Source organism: Thalassophryne amazonica, chromosome 3, assembly GCF_902500255.1.
Source record: "Thalassophryne amazonica chromosome 3, fThaAma1.1, whole genome shotgun sequence".
NCBI classification, from domain to species: Eukaryota; Metazoa; Chordata; class Actinopteri; order Batrachoidiformes; family Batrachoididae; genus Thalassophryne; species Thalassophryne amazonica.
This window is the reverse complement of record NC_047105.1, coordinates 115,567,632-115,590,769: the sequence shown is the minus strand read 5'-3', so window position 1 is coordinate 115,590,769 and position 23,138 is coordinate 115,567,632. Positions and strand designations below refer to the sequence as shown.

The 23,138-nt window shown below is 42.8% G+C and overlaps 3 protein-coding genes across 3 annotated transcripts in view; 2 read left to right on the top strand and 1 right to left on the bottom strand.

The window, feature by feature from the left end:
* Positions 1-3,147: 3,147 nt before the first annotated feature.
* Positions 3,148-7,951, bottom strand: LOC117507479. Its single transcript, XM_034167353.1, has 4 exons — positions 7,776-7,951; positions 7,585-7,657; positions 4,625-4,692; positions 3,148-4,538 (listed from the first exon to the last, which is right to left on the bottom strand). The coding sequence occupies exons 1-4, from the start codon at positions 7,895-7,897 to the stop codon at positions 3,260-3,262; spliced, it is 1,542 nt and encodes a 513-aa protein (XP_034023244.1). The 5' UTR covers positions 7,898-7,951; the 3' UTR covers positions 3,148-3,259.
* A 924-nt stretch (positions 7,952-8,875) lies between these two features.
* LOC117507475 overlaps positions 8,876-23,138 on the top strand; it is a 203,474-nt gene continuing 189,211 nt past the window's right edge. Inside the window, exons 1-2 of the mRNA XM_034167352.1 lie at positions 8,876-9,162; positions 14,778-15,126. Of these exons, the coding sequence (XP_034023243.1) occupies positions 8,955-9,162; positions 14,778-15,126 (557 nt within the window). The 5' untranslated portion in view covers positions 8,876-8,954. The remainder of the gene's footprint in view (positions 9,163-14,777; positions 15,127-23,138) is intronic.
* LOC117507474 (zinc finger protein 37-like) overlaps positions 16,281-23,138 on the top strand; it is a 20,632-nt gene continuing 13,774 nt past the window's right edge. Inside the window, exon 1 of the mRNA XM_034167351.1 lies at positions 16,281-16,359. Within this exon, the coding sequence (XP_034023242.1) occupies positions 16,296-16,359 (64 nt within the window). The 5' untranslated portion in view covers positions 16,281-16,295. The remainder of the gene's footprint in view (positions 16,360-23,138) is intronic.

Here is a 23,138-nt window from a genome sequence, read left to right as displayed (position 1 = left end):
AACAATTCTGCAGTTTAACAACATGTTGATGAATCTAACATACAGTTTTCTTAAGAACCTTCTTAGGGACAGCTTAAGAAGGAATCTAACAAGATTTTTAAGAAGATATTGGTGACGGAGGCCCATTGCTTGTAAATATACTTTATGAATAAATAAATGTGCCACTGGAAAAAGAAATTCATTTCTGCACACTTAAATGTTCCGGTGTTGCCGGCTGATCGGTCCCCCCTAAAAATCAGTCCGTCCTGCCTTCACTGCGCATGCGTCATTAGCTGTGGTTCATGGATTATCATGTCATTTCTGCTTAAAACTGCACTCCAGTCATCATCTGTCTCAGTGACAGATAACTGAAGCTTTTGTACAACAATCATTTCCACATAAATTCAGCATTATTTCATCATAAAAGATGGAGGAAGCGATCAGAGCGCGACAGCTCCATGAGCTGCTAGCTGATGCGTTCACTACGCGTCAAATCGTCACCAAGTATCCCTTCGTGTCTGCTTAAAACTGCCTCGTTTCTGCTTAATACTGACTTTAGAATGATTTCAGAGATTTTACCTTGTCATCTGATGGTTAATAATCCCATTTATCCATTTGATCGCTTTGGGTGAAGAGACTCTGTCTTAAGCGAGCGTCTGAGCTCCGAAATGACGCATGCGCAGTGGCGGCAGGGCGGACCAATTTTTAGGGGTGGTCTGTGACACCGGATACAAACTGTTGTACGTTTGTTAAATTTGCCACAATAACACTGCAAAGGTCTTCTTTTTTAACCAAATCTAAAAAAATTCAGTACAATAATAATAATACAAATTCCTTGTATGTGAGAACTTACTTGGCAATAAATTTGATTATTAAAAGACATTCGATATAAGTATCCAAACATTTATATGTGATAAATCGTGCCGATAAAAAAAGGATACTGTCTGATACTTCACCGGAATAAAATTTAACTTCAGTCATGAATGTTTTCTAGGAATTACCGTTTGTGGAAATGTGTATGATTGTTGATATTAGACACTGTTATGTTGACATGGCAAGTTTGACGACTGAAGGGATCTACAGTTGTGCTCGTAAATGTACATACCACGGCAGAATTTTTTATTTTTTGGCCATTTTTCATGATAACATAAAAACTTTATTTCACTCATAGTTAGTGGTTGTGTGAAGCCATTTATTGTCAAACAACTGTGTTTAGTCTTTTTAAATCATAATAACAGAAACAACCCAAATGACCCTGATCAAAAGTTGACATACTCCAGTTCTTAATACCACGTTTTGCCCCCTTTAACATCAATGACAGCTTGGAGTTTTTTGTGGTTACTGTAAATTCCTGGGCTGTCTTGCATGAACTGCATGATTGAGATCTCCCCGGAGTGGCTCAATGATACTGAGGTCAGGAGATTGAGATGGCCACTCCAGAACCTTCACTTAATTCTGCTGTAGCTAATGACAGGTCGACTTGTTCTTGTATTCTGGACTGCTGTCATGTTGGAATGTCCAAGTGCATCCCATGCGCAGCTTCCATGCTGATGAGTGCAAATTTTCCACCAGCATTTTCTGATAACATGCTGCATAAATCCTGTCATCAATTTTGACCATGTTTCCTGACCATGCAGCCCAATTAACTTCAAGTGCCTCCTTATTATGCATCTTGTAACAGCCACACCACTTTTTTTTCAGAGAGTCCTGTATTGCAGCTGAAGTTATTTATGGGTTTTTTCTTTTGAACAATTTTCCTGGCAATTGTTGCTGAAAGTTTTGTTGGTCTACCTGACTGTGGTTTGGTTCCAACAGAATCCCTCATTCTCCTCTTAATTAGAGTTTGAACACTGCTGATTGCCATTCTCAGTTGCTTGGATATATTTTTATGTCCCTTTCCTGTTTTATACAGTTCAATTACCTTTTTCTGCAGATTCTTTGACCTTTTTTTTTTTTGCTTTCCCTATGACTCAGAAACCAGAAATGTCAGTGCAGCACTGGATGAAACATGCAAGGGTTTGTCAAGAGCCCAGAAATTCACTGGCCTTTTACACACACACACACACACACACACACACACACACACACACACACACACACACACACACACACACACACACACACACACACACACACACACACACACACACAGATTAGATTAGAAGCAAACAGATCACAGGTGAGGATGGTTACCTTCAGTAGCCATTCAAACCCGTTTGTGTCAACTTGTGCACGTTATCAGGCCAAAATCACCAGGGTATGTAAATGTTTGATTAGGGTCATTTGGTTCGTTTCTGTTATCATTATGATTTAAAAAAGCGTAAACACAGTTGTTTGACAATAAACAGCTTCACACAACCATTAACCATGAGTGGAAAAAAAAAAAGTTTTGTGTTATCATTCGTATTCTTTGAAAAATGACCAAAAAAAAAATCTAAAATTCTGCCAGGGTATGTAAACGTTTGAGCACAACTGTATATAAGAAAACAGCATAAACAGTTGCACTAACCACAGGTGACACTGACTGCTACTGCATCAACCACAGTTAACATTACCGCATATTATAAAACTACAGCGTTAACCAATGTAAGCATGACAGAATGTGCTAAAACTACCATGTCAACCAAAGTAAACATGACCTAGTGTGCAAAAACTACAGTATCAACCAAAGTTAACATGACCACATATGATAAAGCTCCTACTTCAGTCACAGCTAACATGACCGCATATGATAAAACTACCGCATTAATCAATGTTAACTTCACTGAACATGTTAAAACGACTGTCAACCAAACAACACAACAGAACATGCTAAAGCTACTGTGTCAACATGACCGCATATGCTAAAAGTAGTGCGTCAACTACAGTTAGCATGACCGAATACACTAAAACTACAGTGTCACCCACAGTTAGCATGACCGAACATGCTAAAACTACCATGTCAACCAAAGTTAACATGATTGCATATGATAAAACTACCACATCAGCCATGGTTAGCATGGGTACATATTCTCACACCGGCACTGTCTGATGTACAGCATGTCAAAGTAACTCAAAACATTATAAATAACTGCATTGCAATAGTCTCAGAAAACTTTCATTACTATGCAATCAATCAGTGGATTATACTGTAACATCTTTTTTTAATTACATCACATTAATTTTATGTTTTGCTACATCTGCTGTCAGCCACTTAAAATTAATAATAATGACTGAAAATATACAATCATAATAAAACGTTTAATTTGTGGTGTACAGTTTAAAATGACTCATGTTTCTGTTATGTAATGAATTCAACCTGTTTTGGTCTGTTTGTCCGACTTATATGAGCATATTTGGACTCAGGAAAATTCTCCATTATTGCAGTAACAGCTTCTGGTTTCACCTCCAGTTTCTTCAGTTCTGCTGCTCTCTGGTTTTCAGCTCCTCTCCTACAGGCTGATCTGCAGCTTTGCTCTGAACCATCTTGACATCTTTCTGTTCCCCCTCTTCTGTGCTCTGAGCTGCTCCTTTTCCCCACTGTCCTACAGTCCAACACATCCCTCTGTGCCAACGCACTGTCCCTCCCAGTCCCAGACCTGGAGGTAGCACCTTGGACAGGGTTACGAATGTTGCCCAAAGCTTGCATCCTCCTCAGGTGGCTGTTTCCCCTCACAAGGCTGCTGAACCTCTGAGCTTGGTACACACGGCCCCTTTCTGAGGCGTGCACTCTGGACTCGCTGTAGCTCCTTGGCGGTAGCAACATAGGACTTCTATACTCCAGCGTGGGGCTCAGTCTGGATTGATGGATGTGGCCGTGGTTGGCCCTACAGGAGGAGTAGCGCATACGGCACGAACTGCAGGCACAGCCGGAGAGCAGGGCGGCGTGACAGGCCGTGGACGACAGGAACGTGAGGGGAAAGGCTCGCTGACACTGCAGGATACACTTCGGAGAACTGAGATGGGACGTGGCCGCGACAGAGGACTTGTGGCAGCTGGCTACAATATCCGACAAAGTGGATGTCCCGCTTTCCTCCTGGACTGTCTGGATCTGCTGCCACTCCAACTGCAGCAGCCTCTCCAGGTACCTTTCCAGGGGGCTGATGGGCCGGGGCCGAGGGGCCGTCCTCCCCTCCACATTGTAGAAGACAGCCAGTTGAGTGAGGCTCCAGGAGTTAAAAGGCGGAGGCAGGAAGTCTGGGAACTCACTGTGGTCCTGTCCTCTGAGTCTGTGGCTGTGAGAGGAAACACTGTCCACGAGGACATCTGGCCGCAGCTCCAGCTTTGGAGGAACTGGATCAAAGGGGAGCACGGGAAGTCTCTCGGAGTCAGACAAGTCCGTGTCACTGTCTTCTTCTCTGAGGCCATTCTGACGTCCTGCATCCTTGTTTGGTGACTGTCTGTCCATCAGATCAGCATGTGAGACAGACGGACGGGGGCAGGAAAAGGCTGCTGAGTGTCTGGTTCCTCTAACTCCCGCCCGCTTCTGCTCTCTGCAGCGCTCAGCAGCTGGCTGGACTTTTGTCTGCCTCCTGTCCTCTGGTGGGGACACGAACTTGGACTCTGATGATCCCTGAGCACTAGAAGGTAAATCAGATTTTACTGGTGCAGAATGGCACAAAAATGAGGGCTTTTCTTTTTTTTGCCACAAAAACACCCGCCTTACCAGGGACGAGAAACATTGCACTTTGTCGAGGAGGTCTTATGTTTGGGCTTTCTTCTTTGCTGGAGTTTTTGAGACAACAGACAGATAACATTAAATCTGCACACATTAAAGACTTTTAAGCTCAAATGAAAAGTACAATAAATTTTGTTTGTGGTTCATGCACCAGTGATTCTTTGAGCACACCTGATCAACATCAGAGCTCAGAAATTTAGCAGAGTAGATTCTGATTAACACTTGGCTGGTAGACTGCTTAGGATGACCAAGAGCTGCCCATGTTTCTCCATGTTTCTCCATGTACAGCTGGAGTTGTGTGAGGAAGGACATCTGCCTTAACCATACGGTCACATGAGCTACAAATGGCTTAGTTTCTTGATGGGCGTTCCCTAGTGCGTGCACGTTAACATCCATAGGATGTCTTCTAAATCACTTCAGCTGTATTATCTGGTGACAAAAACAGTGTTTTTATATTTAGAAGTGTTTATTTCTCACTAACTTTTTCAAAATATATGAGATTTATATAGAAATAAGCTGTGAATGGCAGCAGTCAGTAGGACAGATATTTAAAGATACACCAGACAGTGTAATTTGCCATTCACAAAAGTTAAGCACCAACCACATTAGGTAGCGACAGCACATTATTTAAAGCCTCTTTTCTGCAGACACACAGCACTATCATTTTTTGGTATCAAAAGATCTTGAATGACTTTAACATTGAACAAATATTCAAAAATTCATAACTCTGTCAAAAAAGATCACATTTCTGTCATATTTGACAGTGGTATGTAGGATGGTGTCCTTTGTCAACTGACAAAGATTGATCCAGTTCTGATCCAGATTAGAGCAATTGTAGCCATTTAAAATTAACATTGAAAACCAGACTTAATGTATATTTTACATTATATAATTAAATGTGCCCTGATCACTCTCATATTTGACAGTGAGGTGCAGACTGGCACTCACTATCCCCTGACAAAGCTTGATCCGGATTGGGTATTTTGTGGACATTTGAATTTAATATTGAAAGGCCCATTTGGTGTACATTTTGCATTATATCTCAATCAAAAGTGCCTCAATCACTTTAATTTTTTCCATCATGGATTTACCTACACCACCAAAATTGGATGGAGGTTTCAATTTTATGCCTGTTTTTCTATCTTCCAGTTATCAGTCGGAAACCAAGTGCAAAAAAGCAATGACAAATTGTGCATAGCAGAGATTCAGAAACAGATAATGTTGAAAAAAGAATAACACCCCAAAAAACTTTGATTCAAGTGCATGAACTAAATACATACTCCTGACATTTGATCACATCTAATTCAGCTTTTATGAAAAGCCACTTCTAACACGACTTGGACCTTGAAAATTTTTTCCAAGGTAAAATTTTGTGGAATTGGAAATTAGTGTTGGCGGAGGTTTGCACTCTACGAGCGCGGTGCTCTAGTTGTCATTCTACACACATACAATGACATTTGTCTTTTGCATTTAACCCATTCTAATTACAGTTACACAAAATCCAACCATGAGGAGCAGTGGGCAGCCACAGTCTTGCACCCGAGGATCAAGATGCAGAGACACTGCCTTGGTGTTCCCCAGTGATGTGTTCTGCCTCCTACACATTTCGATGCTTGCATCGACTGGGTGTTGGGTAGGTTTGTGGAAACCAGTGGCTTTAATGGCTTTGTTGATTAGATGGTTACTGACCTTGATTTTGTGGACAATGCTGTGATCTGATCAGTGTATATCGTGATTGCAGCATTTGAGCAAATGAGTGAAGAGTCAGACTATCTGGGTTTCCATTTGTCTGGGATCAAGTCTAACATCCAGGCTTTCAATGACTTTCTGGCTCACTGATCAAAAGTGTATCTCGATGTGGTGGAAGTGTTAAACTTGAAGAGGCATTCACTTATCTCGGTAGTGACAGTCTCTGTGTCCTCAGTCTTTGAGACTGTGAGACACTTGGCAAGGAGTCATGAAATCCCTGGACAAAGGTGTTTGTCTCAGCTGAATTCTGGAGATGATCCAGATCTGGATTCTGGATCAAGATTTCACTTGATCCACCCTTTTCAGGTTTCAAATCCCGCAAAACCTCGGAGACGTCGCCGCGCTGCGAGATCTCACTAACATTGAGAACTGCATTGAGACGCTCTGATCGGGCTGCACTTTAACCGCTGCACACAGACAACACCATTAGCATCGCAACATAAAACTATTTTTATATTGTGCCTAAAACTCTCATGAATATATTCTGTAGGTTTATAGACGTTATTGCATTTGTTTTATGTAAACATGCAAGAATCACAGGCTGTCTCTCCGTTATTTTCAATGGGAACTGCTGTGAGCTACGCTCGCTTCCTGATCATGTCGTTCTGGGGGAAAGTGAAGTTTGCACTTTAACGTCTTGATTATTGTTCTTTACAACACTGTTTGTCCTCTTTGTTCCAGACTAATATATATAATATGTCTGAAATTCGGTTTCCATTTATTAAATTCCATGTAGATTCAAACATAGCAGACATGGATTTTTTGTTATAATTGTTTTAGCAAGTTTTCAGGGTATCATGCAGCAGTCTCTTATTAATGTGACGAAAAGCATAAAAAATTACATTTTTGTAGTATAATAATTTACAATTGTCATCATGTGGATTCTCTATGTTGTTTTGACTGCAGCGACTCTCTGGCGTGCAAGGGATTATGGGATACATGAAAACCCTGAATAGGCATTTAAGGACGTTATTGTTATTCTTTACATGCAAGTATTTATTGTTTAATAATTAAATGAAATATTTTAAAATGCAAATATTTCATTGTTTTTATTTAGTTAAATGAACATTGCGCTTAAGGTTGGGTATGGACATGTTTAAAGTATTTGAGCCTTTGCATAATAATTTCACTGTATGTAGACATTAAACTTTCCATAGTTTATCATTATTTAATAATTTCATTGATTAAACCACACTTACTTTCTCCTGACTGTGTTCTTGGTTTGGCTGCTGCAGAGGTTTTCTTTGCGTTTGTCGTCTGCCCATTTTGTTGCTTCAATAAACGACATTAAACACAAAGAGCCAAACATCAAAACCAGAGGCACAAAGGAAGAAAAAATAAAAAGCGGCAGCCTCAAAATTGATTCACAAAGACATGCCTCGGCTCTCACCCCGCCACGCCGGGCCCGTGGTCCTTCCTGCGGTCCCGGTCCCTGCTGGAATCCGGATCCACACGGTGCTGCTGTGGAAGCCGTTCCTGCAGAATCGAGCCCATCCCACCGAGCAGCAGCATCTATCACACAAAAAACACGGCGGCGTGTGAGCGTGACGAGCGGGGGTGGACCCCCCCCCCCCCCCACACACACACACACACACACACACACACACACACACACACACACAGTGTCGATTTAAAAACAGGTCGACAGTACGAACGCACGGTTCATGTTTCAGCCAGCAGAGGGCGACAGAGGATCGAAGTGTTGCTGCTGCTTGCTTTAACAAAAAACAAACAAAAAGATAACAAAAAGGACCCCCACCCAAATAAAACAACTTTTTTCATACAGATCACAAATAAAACAAACAAACAAAAAAGAACCACTCTTAATTATGCCGAAATAATAGAAAAAATTAACAAACAAAAAATGTTAACGTTATAAACATGGACAATATATAATATATTATAAATGAAAACGACAATAGTGTGTCGTCGTCCCCCCACAGCTTTTCTATTTTGGGAGTGTTTCGGCGCGTGAAAATATAAATTAAAGTGTGATCAAAAGAATTTAAAAGCGGTGGTCCGCCGTTCCATACAACAGGATTACTAAATAAGACACTGGAAAACAAGACAGAATTAAAAAACGAAAGAACGAAATAAGCCTGGTTTATTTGGTAATCCTGTTGTATGGAACGGACCCCGGCTTGTTACTTTTAAATTCGTGGATATGAATTCGTAAATTTTCAAAAATATTTCTAAGAAAGAAATCCAAATATAACATTTTCAAAAAAGAAATAGTGTTCTCTGCTTCTTCAAAGGATAACCTATAGGCTGTTGACGTCGTAATACTACTTATAATAATAATAATAATAATAATTCATTTTATTGTCTAAAAAGTATACAAAACTAGATATAAACACACATCGTACATTTTGATATAATACTACAAGAGAAACTCCACAAGAGATAATAAACACTAATAATAAACATTGGTACTGTCGTTTACTCGCTTCAACAGTAGGTGGCGGTAATGTGTCCGCACCTGAATGACAGGCAGTTGGCTGCCAGTAAATAACAAAAGAAGGAGATAGCTTTGTGTTTATGGTCTTTACAGATAAACTTTTGCACTTCTATGAAAATGTCTAAATTACAGCAGCTGAAAGCGTTTGTTAACGAGCGACTGATGGCGGCAGCGGAAGAAATATTTGGCGCTGTAGAAAAAACCATGATGGAGTTTGAAAGTGAGTTTTATGTGTCGCAAGAGACTGTGAAACACGGTGGGATGCTAACGCTAACTGAAGGATTGAAGCAGGAGCCGCAGACAGAAACGTACACAACAGGTTTGTGCAAAGGTGTTTATGACGTCACCGTGATTGTAAAATCACAGTGCAACACAAGCACGGACTGAGATCACCCCGTACAATGTTTGTATATCAAGAGTCACCAGGGGTCCGTTCCATAAAACAGGATTACTAAATAAGACAGGCTTATTTCATTAGTCTGATTTTATTTTCCATCGGATCCACTGGAAAATAAAGACTGACTGCTACTGCATCAACCACAGTTGACATTAATATGCTAAAACTACAGCGTTAACCAACATAAGCATGACAGAATGCGCTAAAACTACAATGTCAACCAAAGTAAACATGACCTAATGTGCTAAAACTACAGTAAATGGTAAATGGACTGCATTTATATAGATAGATAACTTTATTGATCTCACAGAGGAGAAATTCACGTTACGTCAGCTCTTAAGACAACACACAAGGTGGGTGCAAGTAGAGGAAAATGTTCATTGAACAGTGTGTGCAAGGATAAGCAATAATAATAATACTTGTAAAAGTACAAGACATGAGAAATGACATAGAAAAAGAATGTGTGTGTGTGTGTATATATATATACGAGGTCTATTAGAAAAGTATCCGACCTTATTATTTTTTCAAAAACCATATGGATTTGAATCACGTGTGATTACATCAGACATGCTTGAACCCTCGTGGGCATGCGAGAGTTTTTTCACGCCTGTCGGTTACGTCATTCGCCTGTGTGCAGTCTGAGTGAGGAGTGGTCCACCCGCTCGTCGATTTTTTTCATTGTTTAGGAATGGCTCAGAGACTGTTGCTTTGTTTGATAAAAATTTTTTCAAAACTGTAAGGCACAACTGAGTGGACACCATTCAATAAATTCAGCTGGTTTTCGGTAAAAATTTTAACGGCTGATGAGAGATTTTGGTCTGGTAGTGTCGCTTTAAGGACGGTCCACGGCGCCTGACGGCGATCTGCGCTTCGAGGCGGCAGCGTCTCGCCGTTTCAAGTTGAAAACTTCCACATTTCAGGCTCTGTTGACGCAGTAAGTCGTCAGAGAACAGAGAACTTTCAGAAGAAGTCGGCATGAGGAGTTTATTCGGACATTCCATTGTTAACGGTCATTTTGTAATGAAAGAACGTGCGGGCAGAGTCGCATGTCGGGCTGGACCCGACCGCGGGGGGTCACGGCAGGAAAAACACCTCCGTTGGAAATCTTAACGGGCAAGTTGGAACATGCCCAAGCTGTTAAACAATTTCTCAGTTACTCACTTGTTGAAAGCCATTAAAAGCCGCCTGAATTCTACAAATGGTTTTCAACACGGAGGTGTTTTTCCTGTTGCGGCGCACACAGATTTGCCGAGTCGTCACGGAAACAACTCGGCGAATTTGCGCGTACGTCTTTCATTAAAAAAATGTCCTTAAACAGTGGAATGTCCGCATAAATTCCTCATGCCGGCCTCTTCTGAATCTTCTCTGTTCTCTCACAATGTCCTGGGTGAATTAAGCCTTAAATTAGGATGTTTTCAGCTCGAAACAGGCCAACGACAGCCGTTAAACTTTTCACAGAAAACCAGCTTAATTTCTCGAATAGTGTCCACTCGGATATTCCTCACAGGTCCAGAAAAAATTTTGATAAAGCAACGCGCGCCGTCTCGAGCAGCGTGTGAAACAAAGGAATTCAGCCGAGAGGGCGGGACCACATCTCACTCAAGGCCTGCCCACAGGGAAATGACGTCACCGACACGCGTGAAAAAACTCACGCATGCGCACGAGGGTTCAAGCATGATTGGTGTAATCGCATGTCATTCAAATCCATATAGTTAAAGGTCCATAAAGTTAAGGGTCGGTTTATTATCTACGAGACCTCGTATATATATATATATATATATATATATATATATATATATATATATATACATGAGGTCTATTAGAAAAGTATCCGACCTTATTATTTTTTCAAAAACCATATGGATTTGAATCACTTGTGATTACATCAGACATGCTTGAACCCTTGTGGGCATGCGAGAGTTTTCATTCGCCTGTGGGCAGTCTTTAAGTGAGGAGTGGCCCACCCTCTCATCGATTTTTTCATTGTTTAGGAATGGCTCAGAGACTGCTGCTTTGTTTGATCAAAATTTTTTCAAAAACTGTAAGGCACAACTGAGTGGACACCATTCGATAAATTCAGATGGTTTTCGGTAAAAATTTTAACGGCCGATGAGAGATTTTGGTGTATAAGTCGCTTTAAGGACGGCCCACGGCGCCTGACGGCGATCTGTGCTCTGAGGCGGCGGCGTCTCGCTGTTTCAAGCTGAAAACTTCCACATTTCAGGCTCTGTTCACCCAGGTCATCGTCAGAGAACAGAGAAGTTTCAGAAGAGGTCGGCATGAGGAGTTCATGCGGACATTCCACTGTTAAAGGAGATTTTGTAATGAAAGAACGTGCGGGCAGATTCGCATGTCGGGCCGGACCCGACCGCGGGGGGTCGCGACAGGAAAAACACCTCCATTGGAAACCTTAACGGACAAGTTGGAACATGCCCAGCTGTTAAACAATTTCTCAGATACTCACATGTTGAAAGCCATCAAAAGCATCGCCTGAATTTTACAAATGGTTTTCAACACGGAGGTGTTTTTCCTGTCGTGGCGCAGACAGATTTGCATCGTCATCACGGAACCGACTCAGCGGCCAAATCTTCTGTCACAGTGGAATGTGCGGAAATAGTGCTGATGTCCACCTCTTCTGCAATTTCTCGGATAGTCACACGGCGGTCCCACATCATCACAGCGTTCACTTTGGAATGATCTGGTCATTTCAGCATGTTGATGGCCATCCCGAGTGCGGCGCGCTCTCCACCGTTGTGCGGCCGTCTTTAAACTGGTTGTACCACTCCTTAATCTGTGTGATGCCCATAGGATCGTCACCAAAAGCCGTCTGAATAATCCGAATGGTTTCCACCTGGCTGTCGCCCAGTTTCTGGCAAAATTTGATGCAGTCGTGCTGCTCCAGTCATTCCGCCATTTCCTTGCAAAGAAAAAAACAACGAGAGACTCCACCCATCCTCACACAAAGGCTGCTTACAAGCAAATGACGCAACTGACAGGCGTGAAAAAAATCACGCATGCGCACGAAGGTTCAAGGTTGGCTCATGCAAGCACACGTGATTCAAATCCATCAGGTTTTTGAAAAAAATAAAAAGGTCGGATACTTTTCTAACAGACCTCGTATACTCATATACATACACACCCACGTACACACACACACACACATATATATATATATATATATATATATATATATATATATATACACACACATATACACCCATATATGCATACCCATATGCACACATGTACATATGCATATACGAGGGCTGTCAATAAAGTAACGGTCCTTTTTATTTTTTTCAAAAACTATATGGATTTCATTCATATGTTTTTACGTCAGACATGCTTGAACCCTCGTGCGCATGCGTGAGTTTTTCCATGCCTGTCGGTGACATCATTCGTCTGTGAGCACTCCTTGTGGGAGGAGTCGTCCAGCCCCTCGTCGGAATTCCTTTGTCTGAGAAGTTGCTGAGAGACTGGCGCGTTGTTTGATCAAAATTTTTTCTAAACCTGTGAGACACATCGAAGTGGACACGGTTCGAAAAATTAAGCTGGTTTTCAGTGAAAATTTTAACGGCTGATGAGAGATTTTGAGGTGATACTGTCGCTTTAAGGACTTTTCACGGTGCGAGACGTCGCTCAGCGCTCTCAGCCGCCGTTGTCAGCCTGTTCAAGCTGAAAACCTCCACATTTCAGGCTCTATTGATCCAGGACGTCGTGAGAGAACAGAGAAGTTTCAGAAGAAGTCGGTTTCAGCATTTTATCCGGATATTCCACTGTTAAAGGAGATTTTTTTAATGAAAGACGTGCGGACGGGTCCGCGCGTCGGGACGCAGCCGACGCGGTGCGGCGGCACAGGAAAAACACCTCCGTGTTGATAACCATTTGTAAAATCCAGGCAGCTTTTGATGGCTTTCAGTGGTGTGAGTATATGAGAAATTGTTTAACAGGCAGGACATGTTCCAACTTGTCCTTAAGGCTTTCAACAGAGGTGTATATAAACATGATTGGGATTGAAAAAGAGATAGGAGCATCTGCTTTACAATATGTGAAATGGAGTTTAGATGTGATAAGGTGACATTAGTACTGGGATTTGTAAACGAGTTGTTATTGCACATGATATGTGGACATATTAATAATATTGAACGTGATTTGTGGACATATTATTGTATGTGGTTATTTCACAGTGTTATTGTACAGCCTGACAGCAGCGGGGAGGAACGACCTGCGGTATCGTTCCTTCTTGCACTTAGGGTGCCTCAGTCTGTCACTGAACGAGCTGGTCCGCTCCACTACAGTCCGGTGCAGAGGGTGAGAGGAGTTGTTCATGATGGATTTGAGCTTGGTTAACACCCTCCTCTCTGCCACCTCCTCCAGAGACTCCAGAGGACAGCCCAGGACAGAGCTGGACTTCCTGACCAGCTTGTTCAGTCTCTTTCTCCCCCGCTCTGTGCTGCCCGGGGCCCAACAGACGATAGCATAGAGGAGAGCTGAGGCTACGACAGAGTTGTAGAAGGTCTTAAGCAGAGGCCTGCTCACATAGCGCTTTTCCATCTGCATCAGACGCTCAAAGTGTTTTACAGTAATGCCTCACGTTCACCCCGATGTCAGGCTGCTGCCATGCAAGGTGCCCACTACACACCGGGAGCAACTAGGGGATTAAGGACCTTGCCTAGGGGCTCGTAGTGATTCTTCCAGTCAGGTTGGGATTTGAACCAAGGATCCTCTGGTCTCATGACCACCTTTTTACCTCCGCCAATGAAGCTGGAGGAGATCCGGATTATAGATTTTGTGATCGTTTATATTTAACATTGAAACCCTATTTAATGTATATTTTACATTATATCTTAATCAAATGTGCCCCAATCACTCTCAAAAGACTGGGATGCAGACTGGCACTCACTATCGCCTGACAAAGTTTGAGCCGGATCTGATCCGGATTGTGGATTTTGTGGAAATTTGATTTTTATATTGAAAAGGCCATTTGATGTACATTATATTTCAATCAAAAGTGCCTCAGTCACTCTCATTTGTGACAATGAGGTGCAAAGTGACACTTTTAATGAATGGACTGTTTGAGCCGCATCTGATCCGTATTTTGGATTTAGCGGATATTTGATTTTAACATTGAAAAGCATTTTTAATCTATATTTTGTATTATATTTTAGCTTATGAAAAGCCACATCTAACAGGACTTTGACCTTGAAAATTTTTTGTCCAAGGTTAAATTTTGTGGACTTGGAAACTAGTTTTGTGCTCTACAAGTGCTATGCTGTAGTTATTTTTTTTAAACTGTTTTCCATGTTGTCCCAACTTTTCTGATTTGTGCTTGTATATACATTTTAACAAGCTTACAGTTTCCTGCTCTGAATTCTTCAATTAATCTTCAAGTCTTTAGCCGTAAACCAATCTGAGAATGTTTGGTTGGAAACTGACATGCTTCACTGCGGTTTATGTACCCCTTTCTGTTGTTAGGACAGATATTTTATGGTAAAGATAAGCCTGCTTTTCTTAACATGGTCTCATTGTGTTTTTAGTGTCCCGGGACATGGCTGAGAGTGAGACAGAAGCTTCCAAAAAGACAGTAAATGAAAACAACGATCAGACAGTTGTGAAGCAGAGCGCACCAAACCCAGTGCTTCAGGAGCTCCAGGAACACTGGCCCAACAAAGATGAAGCCAACCTGACGGTCTTGTTACAGAGTGACATTGTCGCTTCCCTCTATGGGTCTTGTTCTAATTATAATCAGAACTGTCAGTCATCTCAAAACCAAAATGTGTGCAGCATAAAAGATCTTCTCTCTCCAACTGAGGGATTGAAATCAGAGGAGAAAGACGATTATAATGAGTTGGAATTGGGTATTTTATCCAAGCCAGATTCTTTAGACTGTGGTGGTAAAAGTGCAATGATCACAATAAAATCGAAGGAAAGGGACAAAGAAAGACTAAACAGGTCTAAGCATGTTAAATCCCTTGAAAACAATGAAGACATTTGTTGTCCTCCAAGCTATGTAGCACCTGAACAAACTGTTGAATGCTCAGAAACACGAAGTGCAAATGTATGTTATGTTTGTGGAAAAATATTTACTACAAAGGGCCATTTAAAACGGCACATGTTTGGTCACACAGGCCTGAAACCGCATGGCTGTAAAGAATGCGGCCGAACATTTGCCCGAGTTGAATCTTTGAGAGTACACATGAGGATACACACAATGGTGATTCCATACCGGTGTGCCATTTGTGGGAAAGCATTTAGACAAAGGGGTAACATGATGTGTCACATTAGGACACACACAGGAGAGAAACCCCATCATTGCACCATCTGCTCCAAAGCATATGCATACACACAGGATTTACGCAAACACATGCAAATCCACACAAAGAAGTGATGATTTGTGAAGGTACAAAATGTGTGTTCACTTTAATTCACATTAAAAAGAAATTCCTCATTTAGTGGTTTGTGCTCTATGCAAGCTGAAAAACACTTTTTTTGTGGGGGGGTCCAAAAAAAAATCTAATTGCAAATCATTGAAGTGATCATAGCAGTCAGGTCAGATTTCTTGTTGTGCGTTTATTTTCACTGTGACCCACGTGTCGTGTCTGGATTATGGAAAATGCAATTTATCATTTGCTCAAAATGCTGTGTTTTTTTTCCCCTCATGTTTTTTAAAGAGACAAAATGCTGTTGCATCACTGACAGGTAACAGGTGATAAAGCTAAATCCAGTTTTGCTTTTTATTGACAGATTTTGTCATAAATTTGCCTATTTTGTACTTTACATGTTCTCTCTCTCTCTCTCATCCAAGAAGTTTCAAAACCTAATGACCAAAGGAAAGTGATGGGATGTGATTGATATCATCAGTAATGCTGTGATATTTATTGTTCTATCTATGAAAGCGCTTACACAGTCCATTAGACTGGGGGTGATATGCCACAGTCCGGTGGAGCTTCACACCCAGGCTGTCTGCAATTGCATTCCAGAACTCGGACGAAAACTGCGAGTCCCTGTCGGAAGAGAGGACAGATGGAGTAACGAAATGGCCAACCCAGGTGCAGATGAATGCCCGGGCTAACTCAGCCATTGTTGCGGCCGTCAATGGAAGATGTCCATGCCTGCCAGGTGCGCTGAAAAATTCTGGATGTGGGGTACTGGGTAGTGGTCTGGTGTTGTGGCACCATTATTTTGGTGATAATTACCACAAGGGCACCACCCGCCACAGGGCTTGGGAACCATGTGCAGGGGTGATGCTCATGGGCTCAGATAATGCCGAGGTGTTCCATGTTGTCAAACTGGGCTTTGGCAATGCCGAGCTTGGCCGGGTTGAGATGCCTTACCTGATAGTACACAGGCGGTCCCGCGGTGGCGATATGGTGCTGTAGTCCGTGCTCGTCGGTGGAGGATGAAAAGGTCAGCTGCGTGAGTACAGGGAATTCCCGGAGCAGTTGGCGAAACACGTCAGCCTGCGACTGCATGCTGGACAGTCTGATGCAGTCCATGCAACTGAGGGTGCAGCTGTATAAACAAAGGTGGTGGCGTCAGTCATGCGTCGGTTTTTGACATCCACCAGTAGTCCATAAGCGCACAGAAAATCTGCTCAGGAGAAGGACAGTGACTCTAGCTGTGATGACATTCCAGCTAAATCTCTGGTCCGCAAAACACAAGTCAACATGTTGGGTGATATATGTGCACATGGGGCTGCCGTTGGTGGCTGAAAGGGGGGGTGCAAACTGTCTGCCAGGATGTCCAGTCTGGAAGCGGACAGAATCCTCCTCTGTGCACTGGTGTCACACAGGAAATGGTGGCCAGAGATGGTGTCTTGGATGAACAGAGTAGCCTGTCGGTACGGCCGAAGCTCATGACCACTATTGAGCGCTAGCCCCAATGTTTCCCTTTCCACCGAAAGTGTAGGGTGGGCGGCAACGCTTGGCTCTGGATCTAAATTTAGCATGGTAGAAACACAAACCGGATTCAGAACGTTGCCGAGTCGAAATGGGTGCTGTTGCCACAAGAGTATGGCGTAGGCATGTGAAAGGTGTGGGCTGAGGCTGTCGTGGGAATATGGGCAGGAATGAGTGCCACAGCAGCCATTCCGTGGTGTTGATCAGCCAGAAAAACTAGTCCGCTTTTTTTGCCAGTGCGTGGCAGACCGTGATAGTGGTGTTGGCCAAAGCTGCGTGCACCTGAGGGGGGAGTTGCTGCAAGAAGGGGTGGATGAAGAGGCCTGTGCTCCCCCAGGAGCTGTAACATTCTGTCCATCAGTTCAGAGGGTTTTCTGTCCCCCAAGCCATGCAGAGAACAAAGCCTGCTGGCCCTCTTAGCATAAGGAAGTTCAAACGTCTTTAAAAGGTGAGCCTCGAGAGCTGCATATTTATTCGCTGCAGGGGGATTTTGCAGGAGACTAATCAGCCTTGTCGCTGTGGAACTGCTAAGGGCTGACATGACATAATAGCACTTTGTGTAATCCATGGTGATCTGCCGCAGTACAAACTGCCTCCGTTTGGGGGAACCAAAGCTGAGGCAGATGACTCCTAAAACTCGGGGAGCTTCAAAGACACAGTGTTCGCAGTCATGTTTGCATCGGAATGTCCTTCAAAAATGTTCAAAGACAGACCTCGGGCTCACCCTTGTTGAAATTGAGATAGCTGATAGAAAGAGCATTAATTTCCCATTTTGATAATGCATCAACGTGCCACTTTATTCCGTTCACACAATTCACGGACCTTTTATAACAGCTCGGACCCAGCCATTAGCCTCTCTGGACTTCTGACAGGAAAAACACCACAGGGGGCTGAAACAGCTTGTAATATGCACAGCAGGAATACATATTGCCAGTCACCCACACAGGGGCTAAAGACACAAAACATCAATATCACACCTTGGTGTGTTAACACCTGCAGAACAGAGTACACTCTCTAACCACCAGTGGCGAGCTTTGCACATTTGGGCATGTTACCACATACCAACAGGAAACACACTCAGTATGGTGAATTATGTCCATTACGTGTTGAATGTTATCCACACCTTTGAGTGGGTTAATGTTGTACATAGGTATGTTTATACACTCAACAAAAATATAAACGCAACACTTTTGGTTTTGCTCCCATTTTGTATGAGATGAACTCAAAGATCTAAAACTTTTTCCACATACACAATATCACCATTTCCCTCAAATATTGTTCACAAACCAGTCTAAATCTGTGATAGTGAGCACTTCTCCTTTGCTGAGATAATCCATCCCACCTCACAGGTGTGCCATATCAAGATGCTGATTAGACACCATGATTAGTGCACAGGTGGGCCTTAGACTGTCCACAATAAAAGTCCACTCTGAAAGGTGCAGTTTTGTTTTATTGGAGGGGATACCAGTCAGTATCTGGTGTGACCACCATTTGCCTCATGCAGTGCAACACATCTCCTTCACATAGAGTTGATCAGGTTGTCAATTGTGGCCTGTGGAATGTTGGTCCACTCCTCTTCAATGGCTGTGCGAAGTTGCTGGATATTGGCAGGAACTGGTACACGCTGTCGTATACGCCGGTCCAGAGCATCCCAAACATGCTCAGTGGGTGACATGTCCGGTGAGTATGCCAGCCATGCAAGAACTGGGACATTTTCAGCTTCCAAGAATTGTGTACAGATCCTTGCAACATGGGGCCGTGCATTATCCTGCTGCAACATGAGGTGATGTTCTTGGATGTATGGCACAACAATGGGCCTCAGGATCTCGTCACGGTATCTCTGTGCATTCAAAATGCCATCAATAAAATGCACCTGTGTTCTTCGTCCATAACAGACGCCTGCCCATACCATAACCCCACCGCCACCATGGGCCACTCGATCCACAACACTGACATCAGAAAACCGCTCACCCACACGACGCCACACACGCTGTCTGCCATCTGCCCTGGACAGTGTGAACCGGGATTCATCCGTGAAGAGAACACCTCTCCAACGTGCCAAACACCAGCGAATGTGAGTATTTGCCCACTCAAGTCGGTTACGACGACGAACTGGAGTCAGGTCGAGACCCCGATGAGGACGACGAGTATGCAGATGAGCTTCCCTGAGACGGTTTCTGACAGTTTGTGCAGAAATTCTTTGGTTATGCAAACCGATTGTTTCAGCAGCTGTCCGAGTGGCTGGTCTCAGACGATCTTGGAGGTGAACATGCTGGATATGGTGGTCGTGGGCTGGTGTGGTTACACGTGGTCTGCGGTTATGAGGCTGGTTGGATGTACTGCCAAATTCTCTGAAACGCCTTTGGAGACGGCTTATGGTAGAGAAATGAACATTCAATACACGAGCAACAGCTCTGCTTGACATTCCTGCTGTCAGCATGCCAATTGCACGCTCCCTCAAATCTTGCGACATCTGTGGCATTGTGCTGTGTGATAAAACTGCACCTTTCAGAGTGGCCTTTTATTGTGGACAGTCTAAGGCACACCTGTGCACTAATCATGGTGTCTAATCAGCATCTTGATATGGCACACCTGTGAGGTGGGATGGATTATCTCAGCAAAGGAGAAGTGCTCACTATCACAGATTTAGACTGGTTTGTGAACAATATTTGAGGGAAATAGTGATATTGTGTATGTGGAAAAAGTTTTAGATGTTTGAGTTCATCTCATACAAAATGGGAGCAAAACCAAAAGTGTTGCGTTTATATTTTTGTTGAGTGTATGTTAGTGCACTTGGTTTCAGTGTGGAAGGTTCCCGGTTCAAACCCCATCTCTGCCACACTTTTCCAAGAAATGTAGAGTTGCATCAGGAAGGGCATCTGGTGTAAATCCAGTGCCAAATCAACATGCAGATCCACCTTGGATCTGCTGTGGCGACCCCGAGTGAAAATAAGGGAGCAGCCGAAGGGACTTACTTTCTACTTTGTAGACAAAAAACAAGCACCAACAAGATAAAACTCCACCAACAATCCAGGATTTCTCCATCCTGGATTCACGTTCCTTCTGTATCTGGTCTTCTAATCGCCCAGCTGTTCTTGGTGTCTGGCTTCTCCCTTCTTCACTTTTTCCCTGCACTCAGCCTTGAGGGCTTCCAGGTTTTTCTGGTTGTCTGCCTCGTTGGCCTGCAGGTCCTTTGCAAACTCTGCCCTCATATTTAGTTTTAGCTTTCACTGGTTCTTTGGGCAGAGTCTCTTCTATAATGTCTTCCTGCTCTGTTTATTCTTCACTTCATATCACTTTGTTAAAAATAAAACCAAATCTGTCCGCAGAATTGACCTGAACCTGGATCAGATCTAAATCTTCTCACCAGATATGATTCAGTTTTATGTCCGATCTAATATGTAGACGTCCCAAATTTATTCAGAAAAGGATATTTAACAGTCACAGACCCCAGATATCAGAAAAAAAACACAAACTGAGGACCAAATCTGCAATCTGATTCAAAAAGAAAACCACTGAAAGATCACATCTGCGTCACTCATACAAAAAAGAAAAGAGGTATGTTCTCACTGTCGTGGTTGGCGACTCGTCCTGGACCGGTGATGTTTGCTGCCTTTGGTCCCTTCCTTCTGTAGCGGGATGAAGGTCCTGGGTCCTGATTGAAAAGACGTTCCCGCTAGCTTGGCTAATGGGGATTTCCCCTTTGGCTGACCTGGTAGTGGAATGGTCTTTAGTGTGAGTCGTCTGTGTTCAATCCCACTGCCATCCCGGCCACAAAGGTCCTGCGGTCACACTTCCTTACACAACATCAAACTGGACCTTCTGTCTTTATTCAACATTGCAGAAGTCTTTTTGATCAGGGTTCTTTTTGAAAGTTTCTCTGTTTTGTCTCTCCTCATGATGCAACTGTAGCCTTTTGAATGATATTAGGTCCCTTTTTTATATATATATATATATATATATATCACCAGAAGCACATTTGACTGAACAGCTGCTCCTTCATTTAAATTATTATAATGATGATACTGCTGTAGGGAGTAAGAAAACATGAGAAGAATCCTCATGGAGAAACCTCAGTGACAAAAGCAAATGTGGCTGCTCAATGAATCTTGCATAGCTAGAAGACTGAAAATTTGTCCATTCTGCAGCAAACAAACTCCCCCTCTCAAAAAAATCCAAAACAACAACAACAGAAAACAATATGTACTGTGGTGATATGTAAGCTGTAATGTTGGTTTTCCTATAGCATTTGCCAATTTTGAAAAAAAGGCAATATTGCATGGGCTTTCTCTCATCTGTCCTAATCCAGTCTCTTTCCCCTAAGGTTTAGTTGGATCCCATCAGCTGTCATTATGTCAATTTTGGATGTTGAAATTTGATCATAAAATGCAACATGGTAATAACTATGCTATTATTGCAGCTTTGTAATTTAGGGGTCTACTGAAAGAAAATGATGCAAAACACACTATATCAAAGATAAATATGATTTAATGTTCTTTTTTTCTTTTTTTTTTTTTTCTTTTTTTAGTGACTGATTGTGTCTGTAACAAACATTTGAGGTAAAAAGAAACCAAAATGGACCATACTAGTTGCAGTCTTTAGTTTTCTTGCCAGTCTGTTGGGATGATCCCTGTCTCCTGGTTGCAGAAAACAAAATATCCACCCACCTAACGGAGCTGTGACACCACAAATCCCCTTTACAATCTTGCTGAGATTCAGTGATTTACATGGCAGACCAATCACCAGGGTATGATTGAATCAAGGGGAATGTGTGTGTTTATATATATATATATATATATATATATATATATATATATGTGTATATATGTGTGTGTGTGTGTGTGTGTGTTCCGAGCACGTCCCATTGGGAGGAGGCCCCGGGGAAGACCCAGGACACGCTGGAGGGACTACATCTCTCGGGTGGCTTGGGAACGCCTTGTGGTTCCCCCGGAGGAACTGGGGGAGGTGTGTGTGGATCGGGAGGTCTGGGCAGCTTTGCTTGAGCTGCTGCCCCGCGACCCGACTCCGGATAAAGCGGAAGAAAATGGATGGATGGATGGATATACACTCAACAAAAATATAAACACAACATTTTTGGTTTTGCTCCCATTTTGTATGAGATGAACTCAAAGATCTAAAACTTTCTCCACATACACAATATCACCATTTCCCTCAAATATTGTTCACAAACCAGTCTAAATCTGTGATAGTGAGCACTTCTCCTTTGCTGAGATAATCCATCCCACCTCACAGGTGTGCTATATCAAGATGCTGATTAGACACCATGATTAGTGCACAGGTGTGCCTTAGACTGCCCACAATAAAAGGCCACTGCATGAGGCAAATGGTGGTCACACCAGATACTGACTGGTATCCCCCCAATAAAACAAAACTGCACCTTTCAGAGTGGCCTTTTATTGTGGGCAGTCTAAGGCACACCTGTGCACTAATCATGGTGTCTAATCAGCATCTTGGTATGGCACACCCGTGAGGCGGGATGGATTATCTCAGCAAAGGAGAAGTGCTCACTATCACAGATTTAGACTGGTTTGTGAACAATATTTGAGGGAAATGGTGATATTGTGTATGTGGAAAAAGTTTTAGATCTTTGAGTTCATCTCATACAAAATGGGAGCAAAACCAAAAGTGTTGCGTTTATATTTTTGTTGAGTGTGTGTGTGTATATACAGTCGTGTGATTATCTGAGAAATTAAGCATGAGCTGGACATGCCCCAACATGTCCTGTGAGGCTTCATCACGGCGTTGCTTTGTGCCATGCGGCTCCACCGCGACGCGCTGAATTCCTCCGCACGTCTGTCTCAATGTGCCGAAAAAGTGCTGATGTCCGCGTGCTAGTCAGATGACATACCGGATCAAGACAGCGTCCAGTTTAGAAATGAACGGCACATTCCACTGTTACAGGAGTTTTTGTCATGGAAAGAGGAGCGGAATTCCGCACATATATATATATATATGTATATATATATGTATGTATGTATG